At 35.7% G+C, this 16,476-nt stretch overlaps 2 protein-coding genes across 2 annotated transcripts; one reads left to right on the top strand and one right to left on the bottom strand.

The window, feature by feature from the left end:
- The first annotated feature begins 3,573 nt into the window (after positions 1-3,573).
- LOC109243263 (pentatricopeptide repeat-containing protein At3g22470, mitochondrial-like) lies at positions 3,574-9,009 on the top strand. Its single transcript, XM_019410174.1, has 2 exons — positions 3,574-3,942; positions 7,666-9,009. The coding sequence occupies exons 1-2, from the start codon at positions 3,574-3,576 to the stop codon at positions 9,007-9,009; spliced, it is 1,713 nt and encodes a 570-aa protein (XP_019265719.1).
- An 816-nt stretch (positions 9,010-9,825) lies between these two features.
- On the bottom strand, positions 9,826-13,612 carry LOC109243267 (probable serine/threonine-protein kinase NAK). Its single transcript, XM_019410176.1, has 5 exons — positions 13,319-13,612; positions 12,020-12,706; positions 11,464-11,721; positions 11,178-11,297; positions 9,826-10,674 (listed from the first exon to the last, which is right to left on the bottom strand). Exons 2-5 carry the CDS (start codon positions 12,671-12,673, stop codon positions 10,051-10,053), a joined length of 1,656 nt encoding a protein of 551 aa, XP_019265721.1. The 5' UTR covers positions 12,674-12,706; positions 13,319-13,612; the 3' UTR covers positions 9,826-10,050.
- Positions 13,613-16,476: the final 2,864 nt, after the last annotated feature.

The following is a 16,476-nucleotide window of genomic DNA, read 5'->3' as shown; positions in this document are numbered from 1 at the left end:
GTCCCAGGTCTTCCTACGCAGGTGCGAACTAAATTCTCGCAGGTGCAACATCGCACCTATGCACCACTCTTGTGCAGGCGCACCTATCCTGCCAAAAACCAGTAATACCACCATACACTCCAAAGATCCGAAATTGACCCGAAATACCCCCGAGCTCCACGAGACCCCGTCCAGTTATACCAACATGTCCAAACACATTATCCAAACTTACCCAAATATTAAAACACTGCGAATACCATCAAAAGCCAAGAATCGACGATCAAAACCAATCTCTTAAGTTCCAAACTTTCCAACTTCGCCAAACTTGTCCAAATCAAGCCTAAACATTCCGGATTCTAACCAAACTTCACACACAAGTTCTGAACCACTAAATGAACCTATTTTAAATCTCGAAATAACAATCCGAGTCTTATATCATCAAAGTCAACTCGCAGTCAAACCCATAAACTCTTCAAACCTCCAAAGTTCTAACTTTCGGCAATTAGAGTCAAAACATCCTAGGAGCCTCTAAATCCAAATCTGGATATACTCCTAAGTCCAAAATTACCATATGTACTTATTGGGACCATACCAATCTGAGGTTGTTTACAAAAGTCAAACCTTGGTCAACTATTACAACTTAAGCTTCCAACACAGAAATAAATGTTCCAATTCACTCCAAAAACTTCCCAAAACTAAATCAACTATCATCGCAAGTCACAAAATAACAAATAAGCATACGGAAAGCATCAAATAGGGAAAATAAGGCTCAAATATACAAGATCGGCCGGGACATTATACTTTTTCTTTCCCACTGAGGTTGGTTTCACCTGAATCAAGATTAGGTCTAGTACCGCTATTGAGCTCCCTAAGCTTGGAGATGAGAGCACTCGGAGATCTGGGATTTAAATCACGAATTTTACTTTTTGAGGTGCGCTTATTAATCATTATATCATAGGAGATTTTGAAGTTGAGTGCATACATATAGGTTAAAGTAATATTGAGAAAATATAATATTATTATTCATGGTTTAGGAAGAGGAGCATATGCTCACGTGGACCCATACACTTTCACCTTACACGGGCAAACCCACATTACAATAAGCAGGTTCCATTGAATCCGCTTCATCAAATTTTTTGTCTTTTAACAATTGTGAGTACTATTTACTTTTTCTTTTCATAAATTTTATACCTTATATTTGCCCTTTTTTGGCTTACGTGAAGGTGAGGTCAGTTTTATATTTTTATATTTATTGTTTTAGTAAATTCCTTATCTATTTTACGTTTATCTTGTTTGTGGTGGTTCAAATAGCTAGATTGATTTTAATAGCAGTTAATTAAGAGTAAAACATAAAATTTTAAATTGAAAAATTTAAAGGAAAATTTTATGCTTATAACTTGTTAAAAATTGTTAGAGTTATATATACAATTTAATGGAACATTAATAAAAATGATAGTTTTTTGTCTAACAGTGGTTTCAGACGGAAAAAAATTCCGAAACAACAATTATTAAAAAAAAAGAGAGCAACATACAACATTCACTTTCTTGTACACGGTAATACCTATTACTGAATATTATTGAAATAATATCACTGTATCTTATTAACCCTACTTGAATAAGGTCTTGGGTCCGCCATTGTCCACCTAAATATGCCTCTGGTCAAATTTGAGTAATGTCAAGGTGGATTGTGTATATTGCACCCCTTAAAATACGATTTGTCTTTCAATTCTGTGTGTATGCGAGATACTTCGTAAGCGGGACAATTTTTTTTTAAAAAGAAAACTTCAAGTATGAGATAACATTTCAGTACTTAGCTAGCGTTTGGACATAGATTTAGTTGAAACTTGAAAAAATAATTTTTGAAGTAGTTTTGAAAATAATTTTTTGGAAGTTGAAATTATGTTTGGACATGCATTTTATTTGAAAAAAATTTGAAGTTTTGTGAGGGGGAGAACAAGTTTCACCCAAAATCTACCCTAAACTAGATTTTGGGAACTTGAAAAATAATTTCAGAAATTTTTCAAAAATAGATTATTAATCTATGAACAAACAATGTTTCAAAAAAAAATTGAAAAAACGGTACCAAAATATATGGCCAAACGGGGTCTTAATTTCTCTGGGGAGTGAGTACGGATGGTACTGTAATAAGCATAGTACCAAAAAAAGAAATTTTTAAAGCTGCTTTAGTAATACACAAGATTCCCCCCAAGTCCTAAGAAAGGTAGAAAACATAAACTTAACCAAGCAAGAAAGCATAAAGTGCTGAACAGAATTTGGCTGCATGATGTGGCTTGTATATATACGGCTCACTCACGTTGGGAGTTTATTAATATCACACTTGATCTACCTTTCTTAACATATTATAAAAGGAAATAAAGAAGAATGAGACAGAATTTAAAAGTTTTCCTTATCAGCTATCACATGAAAATGATTAAAAAACGAATGCAAATTAATATAACGTAGAAAATTAATGTGAGGATATAGTACGTATAAGATATGAATGTCAATTATTGGTTTGATTATCATTACTAATTAGTACTAGATACTCAATATTATAAGAGCATATAATTGGTACGTAGTAAAAGTGAACGGTCTAGTTCATCATATTAATGAATGATAACCAATAGACTGATAACAAAAATATACTACTTCAATTTGCTTTTACTTATCCACTATTGACTTTGCACACCTAAGAAATAATAAATAAAATGTATAATTTATCATGATACCTATATTAATTGATGTATAGTCTTAATAAATTTGGAAAATGATTTAGAATGAGTAATTAATGGTAAGGACAAAACCGAAAAAATAAATTATTTTTCTCTTAATATGCGAAAAGTGACAAGTAAAAATAAAAAATTATTTTTAGAATACTTACAACTAAATTTAACAGGTCAATCATAATACTCCTCCAACTTGATTATACTTCTCTCTATTCTGTCATCCTCTTTGAAACTGTTAGGAGTTGTTAGATTACTAAGATTAGAATTATAATATCGGGATAAAATTTGGGTTGTATTTTTCATATATTTAGTTATGAGTATTAATTAATATCGTTACAAATCTTATATCAATGATGGTATTAACACATTGGATATGGAATAATAATCCTAGAACGAGAGTCCCGTGATTATTAATCCCGGATAAGGGATAATAATCCTAGAACGAGAATCCCGTGATTATTAATCCCAGAATAAATCTCTTTGGAACCAAACAACCCCTTAGTAATAAATAATTCCAACAGTTCCATGAAAATCAAAAGACAAATTAAGACCCTTTTATGTGAGATAATAAAGGTTAATATGGTCAATTCTATTGCTAATTAATGCTAAAAGGTGGATTTCTTAATCTGTGTGAAAACATAAAAAAAAATTACTTACTCTGGACCGAAGGGAGTAATTCTTTCTTTTCTAATAACCTAGCTTTAATTCAGTTCTCAGCTCGGCTTCCTTCAAGCCGCTGTTTGATACATAAAAAAAGAAGAAGCAAGAAACAGAATCTGAAATTAAAGCTTTATCAGCACTGGCGATTATACTATATATAAAGAATAACTTGAGCTGGTGATCGTATTATATAACTTGATGGGAAGAAATGGGATCAATAGCAGAAGTAATGAGAAAATTTGGAGATGAAAAAAGCACATTGTTAGATGAATATGAAAGGATTACATTTGAAATTCAATTGAACCAAGCTATTCTTGGTCGGAGTTTATCTGAGCCTGGTTCTTATAGGAGGAGTACTACCGTAGCACCACCAGGTCTGCCGCTGGCCGGAGATACTAAGCAGGAGGAGCAAGGGCCGTGCCGCCACCGGCACCACCGTGGTTACGGGTTCCAAAAGATGATGAAGAAGTTGCTGAAACCAATTCTTGGTAAAAAAGGAGATCATAGGATTATTGACGAAGCTCCTCCACATCCTAAGGACCCCAGGTTTTGGAAGAAATTCAGTAGATCTTTTCGGGTTTAATTTCAATGGTTAGATATGATTATATTTAATTTAATGTTTGTGCAAAATCTCATGCAGAAAATTCACAATTTCGAGTGATTATAGACCTTGCACTTTGCTTTGCAGCCAAGTTTAGTAAAAAAAAAAAGGAAAAATTCAGGTTCTTTTTGTTTTTGTATGGCAAAATTTCGAGTTTTGATGGTGATGGAGAAGAACCAAAATTATGAGTACCATTTTTTTTTTCTGTTTTAACTTTTGCAACAGAATGTTGAAAATTGTAGTACTTAGTTAAAAGAATCAATAAACTAAGTCTCAATTATTAATTCCAAATTAGTATGCAACTAGGATGGGACGGATTTATAGGCAAAATTATAGGGCACGTGAACCCATGGTCTTTTCGCAAAATTAAATATTTTATGCACATGTTTTCTAAAATTGATATAATATTAAATAACGGTACCCATGCTCCAAGAAAGTTGAATAGTGCACTTGGTTGAATGTTGAGTTATTTACCAAGAGGAATAGAGATCAAATTCTCACTTAGTACATTTTTTCTTCATTTTTTTAGCAATGCATCTATGTATTAAAAATCTTAGATTCGCAATGATTCTTATGTGTTCATCTTGTGAATTCTAAATTTTGTAAGTTAAGACAAATTAGAAGCTTTTGGAAAAACAAACGATTTTCTAAATCTCACACTTTCTCCTACACGAACATACATGAATATCTACTCAGAATGAGAAATCTAGAAAAATGAGGACTCATTGGATCTATAAAAGCAATAATTATGTCTTAAATCACAATTAGTGCGAGTATTGCCCATATGAATCATTTACTTTCAATCATAGTAAATTAGCAAACATAAACTCGTCATCTCTTGCCATTAATTCACATTGGAAATGATCATTGACGCGCACGAATACAAAGTTCCAGGTAAATCAAAAGAGAATCCATTGATATAAATCAAAAGAGAATCCATCGATTTCTAAGTGTCAGACTCTTCACTGCCATGTAAGTGGATGGATTTTTGAGAGATAAACATGTATACCGGTAAAATCGGGGATAACGCATACCCCGATTCCTGTTGAAGAAAACGAAAGAAGGGCACAAACGCACGAGATTGAAATCGAGGATGGTAGCCCTTCGTATCGAGATCCACGAAAGGTGAACGATGTGCTTAATTATCATCAGGTATGATAAAGCGACGCGCCCCGGACCCAGAACGAGTTCTAAGGCCTCGGAAAACACGGTAAACGGGTACACACGACGAATAGAGGGCCGTGATATTTGCACCTAATCGGATATCACGGCGCGCATCTCGCTCGACGTCAGTTATGGATCAGTAATTAACGAGAAAGGAAGATTTTTACCTTTTTTAGACTTATACTAGGAATGAAAATCTCCTACTATATAAAGGGGAAGTTTTTATTTTGTAACACACAAATCAAAGAAATACAAGTTTACTTTCTGTCTTTTAGTTACTGCTAAAGTTCTTATTTAATTGTTCTGTTCCTCATTCACAACTAGGCTCGAACCGAGGGTCTAATCGAGGACGAGGTCACTTTTCAATCTAAGTTCGGGCTCGGTCACAACATTACAATTGGTTTGATCATTTATTTCATATTTAACTCGTTTATCTAATATTCTTGGTAATCTGTGTTGAATCAAACCACGTATCCTTAAAATCGCGTACAAATTTAATTGTTATTCGATTTAGGGGTAAACAGTTTGGCGCCCACCGTGGGGCTAAGAATAATTGGTGATTTGATACGAATCTCCATAATATACCTTATTTTACACTTGTTCTTTAATGTCTTAATTTCAGGTCAAGCCGAAAATATCGAACTCTTGGGCTGCCCACTTGAATGTTGACGCTGAGCCTGGCCATCACGACAAATAATAATTAGGTGCACGTTTCATGTAGTTTAGTCACCAATTGCAATATAATTAAGAACATTTCATGATGACTTGTTATTAATTATAACTATGAACAGTCAAACGTTTTTATAACAGTATTCCTATATAACAGTCATTCACGATAAAAGTTAAGTTTCTCTCGAAACAAATTTTTATGTTGTGTTATAATATATGTCCTCTATACCAGCACTTCTCTATAACAACCAAAAATATTGGAATAAACAAAACTATTATAAATAGGTTTGATTGTATTAACAACTTGAAATTGATGACATAACTATATGTGAGCAGCATAAAATGTTCTATTAGGGCATCTCCAAAACCAACTGCATTTGCTATCATGCATGTGGTTTTTGGAGTAATTGGTCCCCAACGCTGCTGCACTTTTGGCTGTAAAATCGGTGATGAATAGTGTCACTCCACTATTTATCTCCTCCATTACTATTCCCTATTACTTTATTATTATTTTTATTATTTAACTCTTTCAATTTATCTCCTTATATATACCTAATTATGTTTATGTAATATTTTTATAATATTAATTTCGCATCTTAATTTTGGTGTATAATTTTGATAAATTAATTTTCGTACATTTATCATTTTTATGTAAAATTGTAAGTTAATTTTATTATAAGTTACAATCATACAAACAATATATAATCATCTCAAAAAATGAATGGTGCAAATAAAATATATGATGTTGCTAAAATTGAAAAGTAAAAATTAAAAAGACATTAAAATTGAAAATAAATTAAATTAAAAATAGCATAATAACTTAGTAGGGAGGTATGTTGTTTCCAGATACTAGAGGTTGAAGTTAAATATTTATGTAGTACTTAATCTGAATTTTACCATAATGTAATATGTATTTAATTATCTTGTATCTACCACCAAAGGATGTGGTGCAGTGGATGGGACTGCTCCTCCCTTAATCAGAGGTCTCGAGTTCGAGCCCTGGGTATGGAAAAATCCTTGGTAGGGAGCGCTTCCCCCCAAATGGGGCCCTATGCGGCGCGACTCCGGATGTAGTCGGGCTCCAATGCGGGAATGGAAAACCAAAAAAAAAATTATCTTGTATCTTAATGATTAAACTTTTATTTGAATTATTCGTTAATATGTATAATCTATAATATTTGCTTATAAATTAGATTATTTAAAAATTTATGGTATATATAATTTTATATTAAATAATTATATAAGAAAGAAATATAATTATATGTGATGAATATGTAAAAAAGAAAAAAAGGTAGAATTTCTTTAATAGAAATAAAAAAATAAAATTTAAATAAAAGATAATAATATAATATTAAAGAAAGAAAAGAATATAAAATGAAATATTGTTTTGGAGTAAAAGTTAGAGTAACTTTACTCTATTTTAAAGGAGAAAATAGAGGCAATGGTTAGAGATGGCCTTAGGCACCATGTTTGTCATTTTTCTCAAAATCTTCTCGTTAAAGTCCTTTATATTAGTGCCTCTATTGGAAGGCTACACCGTTGTCCAATCCAAAGATTGCTTCATATATGGATAATTTGGAAAATAACAAAATACGTACAAATGTATGCAATATCCGTTGAGGCAACGCTAAGCTCAAAGGTGAAGTCATTGCAATCACTGCTATGCCTTTTTTAATTATCTCCCCTAGCCAGCAACACTCCATTTTCTCTATTTCACCTCTAATCTCAACTGTTCAACCTCTTCTTAACAATACGCTCAAACCCTTGCATAGAACTCAAATTGACTTTGCTCTGATAAAAACTCAGTCTTTGACCAAACAAAGTTGCAATCTTTATCTTGATAATAAGGGTACTGTTAATTCCCAGTGGCAAGATATTCTTGAAGCTATTAAAGCCTCATCCACTTTACAAAATCTTGAAATTTCAAGAATAATTGAGCAAAATGGTGGGTTTAAAACCATATCTGATTTTAATCATTTGCTTATCTCTTTGGTTTTAGCAGATGAGTTTGAGCTAGCCTTGAAACTGAGCTCATTATCTTATGCATTAGCACCAGATGTTAACACATACTCAATTTGGGTCAGTTTGTACTGCAAAAAAAATGACCCTGAAACAGCCAAATCCATTTTAGGTAACATGTTGAAAGATGGGTTTCAACCCAAAGTTGCCACCTTTACAACTTTAATCAATACTTTTTGCAAAGGTGGAAAATTGCAAAAAGCTTATGAGGTTTTTGATGTCATGGGTCAAATTGGATGTGAACCCACAATTTATACTTACAACTGCTTGCTTAAAGGTTTGTGCTTTGTTGGTAGAGTGGAAGAAGCTTATGAGTTGCTTTTGAATATCAAGAAATCTAATAAAAAACCTGATCTTTATACTTATACTGCTGTTATGGATGGTTTTTGTAAGGTTGGTAGGTCCAATGAAGCACTAGAGTTGCTTGAGGAAGCTCTTGAAATGGGGCTGATACCTAATGTGGTTACTTATAATACTTTGTTCAATGGGTATTTTAAAGAAGGCAGGCCTTTAGATGGGATTAAATTGTTGAAGAAAATGAAGAAACAAAATTGTGTGCCTGATCATATAACTTATAGTACATTGTTACATGGGTTGTTGAAATGGGGAAAAATTAGAGCTGCTTCGAAAATTTATAAGGAGATGTTAAATCATGATTTTGAGGTGGACGGAAGGATTATGAATTCCTTGTTGAGAGGGTTATGCAGGCAATCAAGGAAGGAAAAAGAGATGTTAAAAGATGCATATCAAGTATTTGAAAGAATGCAGAGCCGAATGCTGGTTGTTGATCCTGTTGGATATGAGTTGGTCATTGAAGCTTTTTGTAGTGGCAAGGAGTTGGATAAAGCACTGGAGAGTTTATATGAGGTTGTTAGAATTGGGTATTCTCCTAAGGCATTCACTTTCTCTAATGTTATTCGTGTACTTTGTTTGGAGGGAAAAGTTGATAAGGCATTGTTAGTTTTTATTCTCATGCTGAAAGTTGGAAAATCTCCCAGTAGTGTTCCATTTAGCTTGTTGATCAATGAGCTGAATCAACAAAGAAAGCCATTGACTGCTTGTTACTTGTATGGTGTTGCATTGAAAAGTGGGGTGGTGCCAAGAAATAAACCTGAGGTATATATGCGTGGGAACGAGGTTTTCAACCCTGGAAGTGTATTGATTCCATTGTCACTGTGTGCTTTTTCATGAATGAAATAAGTCTGAATGTGGCGGGAATTGATAGAGAGGATTCATATGTTTAAAATTGAGGGTTAGTTCGTTGTTGGTGGCGAGCTTTATATCTAGTTTATTTACTATTTAGCATAAGAAAAATTGCTGCAATTACTGGTGTATCTGCTGGCTGTTCAAGAAAAGAGAAATGTATAGCTTACACTCCCCTTTGTTAATGGTCATGTAGTTTTAGCAGTGATATAAGAGCACTTCAACATTTACTGTTTTTTTTTTTTGCTGATGAAAGAATAGTCTATTATATTAAAAGCTTTAGTTATTACATAACATAGGGATAAACCGCATTGCGGTTTTTCCCCGATTTGTCTTTAATAAAAATTTGTAAAATAAAAGCCGGAGGTGTTTCCCAGTACATAATACTATCTTCCTCCATTGTTGTTTGTTGCCTAGTGCTTTCATACTTTGCCAGAGCGTATCAAGATGAAAATTGCAATCATGAAGAAGATGTGAGTAGCGAGGTTGTTCATCTTTAAATAAATTACATAATACCTGTGAATCTATTTCCACTATATGATAACAGCTTTGTCTCCTTTATTACATTAGCTGATATTTGCTCTTTCTTTCTAGTAGCAAGCTTGCACCAGCCATACCATTGTCAAGCAGAATTCTTGTTAAGTAGGATTACCCTTTAAGATAACCACTATGCAAATATACATTCTTTTTCAACAAAATACAGAACTTTGGGAGGGGAATTTTTTTCTTCATTTCCTCTTTCGTTTTCCTTTTTTACATTTCTTTTCCAGGAGAGGGGTTGGGGGTAAACAAGAAAAAGAAAAAGAAGCCATATTAACATCTCCCTCAGGATCTCGATTAGGGAACACTACTCAAACCAAATAGAAACCATATCTACAAAATGTTATTCCCCACATCTTCTTCCTTGAGGAAAGGGAAGGTGGAAAGCCACAAGTTTATCTTTCTATATCTTTTCATGTAAAAAGGGAAGGCCCCAAAAGAGAAAAAGAAAAAAAGAAACAATAATGAAAAAATGCTCTCTACAAACAATCAAAATCCTTCAACACTAGATCTCCGAACAGATGAAGATGATGGCCTCCGGCTTTCCAGCCGATCAAGGTCCTCCATGGAGAGGTTGGAGGAACATGAAGGTAGAGACAAGAATGGAGCAGCAGTCCTTGTGGGAGAAATAGATAGAGGGTGCATCGGTGGTGACGGGGAGAAGCTTAACCGTGGTGCTGGCGTAATGATTCCGTTTAAGCTCGGAGACTTTGACATGTGTTTTACACTAATTGCCCCTGGCTCTTGCAGAGGAAACCTAGAAGGGTACTTCATCACTTGTATAGTCTTGAGTTGCTCCACTATAGTTCTCATGGTGGGCCTTCCAGATGGATCCTTTTGCAGACATCTTTGAGCAATATCAGCCACTGTCCTTGCTGCTTTCGCAGGGAACCGACCTTTTAACTGAGGATCCATGATTAGTGATAATCTGCCGTCATCAGCTAGGAAAGGCCTGCTCCACTTCACTAAATTCCTCTCCTCTTTTGGATGCCGACTGTCTAAATTCTTCCGGCCAGTCAGCAACTCAAGAAGAACAATCCCAAAACTCCAAACGTTGCTCTTTGGTGTTAACAATCCTCGTTCCAGAGTCTCTTCAGAGAGATTTCCCAGAGCCTGAAAAAGTCAACGTTATAAACAAGAAACTTTTAGGATCTCTGAAGAAGTCAGGAAAAAGTGAACAACTGCAAGCAAAACACCTGTCAAATTGCCAATTAGACTAGAGAGAGTGATACAAAACAATTATTTTTTTCAGAAGGCACAAAGACAAATTTTTCACAAAAAGATAGTATTAATCTTTACAGCAAGATGCACAGGCCTAGTGGTTACCCCTATTAAAAGCCACATCCACTATACATGACTCAACTATTATGTGGAGCATGCACAGCACAAGGGTTTATCTGTGAGTAAAACTTTGAACAAAAGCAATTCTCTTTCCTTCAAACCTTCCTACGACACAGTTAATGGCATCAGATCTCACTCCATGCTGACCCCCCCAAACTTGCTTGACGAGTAATCCTTTCTCACGAACAAGCAAAACCCCCAGACAAACCTAGGAGCTAAGACCGGCCTTTTAACAGAGAAAAAATGTTCTGCAACTATTAACAGAGGAAACTTACAGCTGAACTGCAAGATATGTCTGTCTCTTGTATATGTGTAATGCATCCATATCCCGAAAGCTTGGCACTAAAATCCTTATCTATTTGTATATTTGCAGTGGAAAATTCATGGAACATTGCCTGTTACGGAAAATAAGAAACTTAGCAAACTATGTGAATAGCATAGGCCCTAGCCAATAACAAAAGCTGGAGATATACAGAGGTGACACGAAATATTACAAGGTTGCATATGGAAAATAAAAGGTAACTCTCATTAGACTACAGATTCAGGAAGCAGCATTGTTACCTGGAAAGGTCCTTCCTCATGCAGGAATGTGAGACCTTGAGCAGCACACAAAGCAATTTTCGTTCGAGCATTCCAGTCCATCGGGGGACCATCTGACCTCCCAAACAAAAGCCGGTCTAAGCTTCCATGGAAAAGCCTCTCATAAACCAACATTCTGTGGTCAGAACCTTCCCGTGCATGAAAACCAATCAGTTTACAAAGTGACGGATGTTGTAAAGAAGCTAGTGTGTTGACCTCAGTTACAAATTCCTTTAACCCCTGGAAAAGCCAAAACGTAAAAGATAGTAAGCCTTCCAAAACTCATAAAGAATTGCCAATACCTGCCAAATTGCATCCTAAATTTAAACCATGGAATCAGACCGTTTTTGCCCTCACATGATGGAAGAACCAAAGTCACCAATCTAACCAAATATGAGCTGTCCCAAACTTACATATCACATGGCAATCAGATGAAAGATGACCCCCCCCCCCCCCCAAAACAAAAAAAAGAGGGGGATTACAAAAGATAATGAACAGACAAGATAATTCAAAGTCAATAAGTCAAACTGTACATTACCTGCGAAGAAGGATGAAGGCGGGTTACAGTGGCTTCAAGCTTCTTTGTACTAGTGGCATCATCACCAAAAGAAGCTTTGTAGATAACAGAAGAGAGACCTTCAGACATACATCGCTCAGGAGAGAACCGGTGGCAGGCAGAAGCAATTTCTTCAAACGAGAAGTTCCTGAGTGCTCCAGTAGAAGGTAAGGTTGGAGGCAGTGTAGGAGGCAACGGCAGCGGTCCAGAGGCATTCAGAGGGCCACTAGCATTCACAACTTTAAAGCTTCCCATAGTCTTGAGAGTGGCAGCACTCTGTGGTGAAGGAAGAGGAAGAGGCTGAGGAGTTGGTGACTGGTATTCCTTTATCGAACCAACACGACTCCTTAACTCTTCTTGTTCCTCACATTCATTCGATGCTAGAGCATCTTGTTCTGCTGCGTCCAGGCTCGATGGGGCAGAGAGTGCCCGTGTCCTACTGCTTGTTACTCTGTTATTCGACTGTACAGGTTTTACTCTAGTTCTAAAACTTGGGGGTGCCGACTGCAATGCCCGTGTGTGCACTTGGGGCTCAGGCAACACAGTAGGAGAATGTTCCTGAGGATTCACACGTTTGATGTGGATACTCTGTTCAGACTTCTTCTTCTTACTTTTTAAAACTGTGAAACAACCCATTTTCGTGTCTACAATTTCAGGTTTTATATCCTCCTGCCAAATCAGTAGCATAAAGAAACTTATGATTTTCACTCTGACATATTAAAAAACTCAATAACCTTCATGTTGTACAAATCATCAATCTATAGGATTACAAATTTTGTAACATACAAATATAGAATTGGATCGTTGATGTCACCTAGGACAGTGATTATCATGTCTGAAGTAGGATATACAAAAATTGCCCAATCTTCAGCAATACAGAATCAAAGACTATAGTTAGCAATTAAATTTCTAGGTTCTAAAGGCACAAATGAGCAAGAGAACAAACAGAGATAAATCCAAAATTTATCTAAATTTCCACAAAACAAAAGGTGGTATATCATTAATTATGGAGGAGTACTGTCACTAAATATATGAGCTGCTAAATTTTCAAAAAAGAGAAGGCCAAAATTGTACTTTTAGATTTAACATTCAAATTGAATAGGATGATCCAATAGAAATTATAATTGTTTTATTTTTTTCAAAAAGCAGAAATAATGATAAACCAATCTAAACAACCACAAAAAGATCTTTGGCAACTACAAGGATCCACAATATCAAATACTGAAAATGGACTATCAATTCACAGAAACTAAGAACAAAAGAAAAAAGCAAAAAACCAACCTTAGAAAATTGCACCCGAGCAAATTGTATTGAAGTTTGAGCTGTTCTGAGCTTAAAGTTTGAAACTTTACTGATTTATTCAACTAGATTTCCAAGTAATGAAATTTCCAAATCTGTTGTTGATAACTAGATTTTTTGGTTAGCAAAGAAACCCTAAAGACAAGTCAAATGAATACAAATGAGGAAAGGTAAAGACGAGCAGATTTTTGAGAGAGAAAAAGGAAGAAAGAGAGTTCATAGAAATGGAGTACAAGAAGCAGTAGTCAAACACTCAAACCAACCAAAAAACCCCCAATGAGTAAATTTCTCAATTAAGAAAGATCCCCTTTTATTGTTATCTCCACACACCACATCACAAAGACATTTTTGCCCCTTTAAACAATTTTTTTATACACTTCCCTAGAATAAATTAGTATCAAATTTCCAATTTAATACTATGATCAATGTTTATTTTCAAGTTAGATTTTCGAGTTTTTTTTTTTTTTTTTGGGTTTCATATTAACTTCACTCATGACTCAGCTAAAATATCATCGCATCGGAAGTCAGTCAACAGTTAGTTCAATTTAAATAACATATTAATTCTTCCGTTTCAATTTATGTGAAACTGTTTGATTGGCAGGGAGTTTAAGAAAAAAAATGAAGATTTTGAAATTTGTGGTCCTAAATAAGTTAAGACGGGATCCAGAGTATTTGTGTGGTTATAAAAGCTTCTTATTAAATGTAGAAATGAAAGTTTAAGCTAAATTTGTGCCAAATTTAGAAAGGAGTTATTCTTTTTGGAACGGATCAAAAAGGAAATAGATAAACGGAGGGGTAACTATTATCATGACAATTTAAAATGATTTCTGTCAGTAAACTTGGATAATTTCGGTTACTTAAACAACTTAAATTGTTGGGAAGGATAAGAAGTTTTCAAAAACAAAAAGTTGTAGGGGCACGATTGTCAATTGAAGTGCTATAAGAGAAAAAGTGCCTCGAAATTCAACCAAGAGGAGCCCTCGATTAAAGTGACAGCCCCAGTCAAAGTTTGGGAAATTATTACTAATAGCAACAGCAACTGTATAATACAGTAATAGTAATAATTATAATAAATAATAATAGTTAATTTTTTTTCTTTTTATGGGAAAAAGATGGTTCCTTTTTTTCCCCCGCCGGTCAAAGAGACCTTAGTGATGAGTCTTTGACTCTCCTATATTGGCCGTCTGTTTGGCTTGTGAGAGATCGACGGCTACGATTGCCTTTCAAAGTACTCATTGGGTCCCACTGAAATCTACTCTTTTGTCATTTAATTTTGCGGTGTAATCACACTCTCGTTACCTCCTACACACGATCTTCTCTCCCTTTTGAATCCTACACATAAATAACATGATTTATATCTTATATATATTGCCATTACAAAATATGTTTACTGTGTGTACAGTTAAAATCGGGTATGTTAAAATCGGGCCTACCCGATTTTACTATCTGACCGAGGCCAGAGAATTGCATCGAGGGTCAGCCTCGTAATGGATTGGACCAGAGCACGAAGACAAGGTATCGAGTTCGGGAATCGAGGTGCCTGTCGAGATCGGGGCCAGCAGCGATCGAGACCAAACATGATAGACTTCGAGCAAAGCGCAATAACAGAAAAGCGAGATATCATTAACCGGTCAAAGATCAACGGCGAAAATCCCGGAACAGATCAAATCAAGAGCGGTTATTTAGTTAATCACGGGATTTGCTTCTGTTATTAGAATTGTACCATAACTAGGATTCCTCTGCTATATAAAGAAGGCCATAATCATTTTGTAACCATCATATATTCACGCATATCAAAGCAATACGACACTTTCTAGCTTATATTCTTGCTCATCAGCTTGTGATATCTTTTACTATTCTTGCATTAACCTGTTCGGGGGCATCCAAGCTCGAGAGCTTAATTACGTTGCAATACCGGTTTGCTTTATTTTATTGTCAACTCCCATCGTTAATCTTTACATTAGTATTAGGTGAGATCACGTATCGTTAAAATCATATTATAAGTTTAATTGTTATCCAATTTATAGGTAAACAGTTTGGCGCCCACTGTGGGGCTAAGGATAATAGTGATTGCCTAGTATTAATCCTCATAACACACACTGCTTTTACGGTTGTTCTCGTAAGTGTCTTTGATTTAAGGAATCAACATGTCAAACTCTCAAGCAGCGCCTACTCACACAGACACCGTCTTTGGTCTTCATGGCGAGAACGAGAACATAGTCGCCCCGGGAAACGGAGTACCTCCAGTCAATCCCGATGGACCACCGGCCATAGATCCAGTCGATGTCAGTTCTCGTGTTTCCATTCATGGAAATTTAGGCGCCAACCCTGGAAATAGCGTCCGCAGAGACGTCCGGGCAGCCGACCAGAACGCATAGAGCGGTGAAAAAGGCGGGATTAGCCTTCGAATGATATTTGAAATGTTGCAGACTCAACAAGCTGCGATAGCGCAACTCCAAAATCAGAATCGAGCGCCAAGCAGAATTGAGCTTGATACATCACAGGAAGTTATTCACAAGGTCGAACCTATACCAGAAAAATCGAACGATAATGGATCGGGAACTAACCCGCTATCATAAAGATGCTCGAGGAGCTCACTAAACGGATCGAATCAGGAGAAAATAAAATCAAGGCCAATGATAAAAAGGTAGAAACATACAACTCATGGGTTGATAAAATACCAGGGGCACCCCCGATTCTAAAGGGTTTAGATTTGAAGAAGTTCGTACAGAAGCCTTTCCCACCAAGTGCGGCTCCGAAGCCCATTACAAAGAAGTTCCGCATGCCAGAAATTCCCAAGTCAATGGAACTTCTTATACAAGCGCAATAAAAGGAAATGACTTAGAAGATGATGAAATTGAATCTGTTCTATTGAAGAAGTTTGGAGAAACTTTATCAAAAGGGGCAATGATATGGTACCATAATTTGCCGCCCAATTCCATCGATTCCTTCGCCATGCTTGCTGATTCGCTCGTATAGGCACACGCCGGAGCAATAAAGGTCTCAACTAGGAAGTTGGACCCTTCAAAGTGAGACAAAAGGACAATGAAATGCTAAGGGAATTCGTATCTCGGTTCCAGATAGAATGCATGGACCTACCCCCGGTCACTGATGATTGGGCTGTCCAAGCCTTTACCCAA

Source organism: Nicotiana attenuata, unplaced genomic scaffold, assembly GCF_001879085.1.
Source record: "Nicotiana attenuata strain UT unplaced genomic scaffold, NIATTr2, whole genome shotgun sequence".
Lineage (NCBI taxonomy): Eukaryota > Viridiplantae > Streptophyta > Magnoliopsida > Solanales > Solanaceae > Nicotiana > Nicotiana attenuata.
This window is presented reverse-complemented; position numbering and strand designations above follow the sequence as displayed.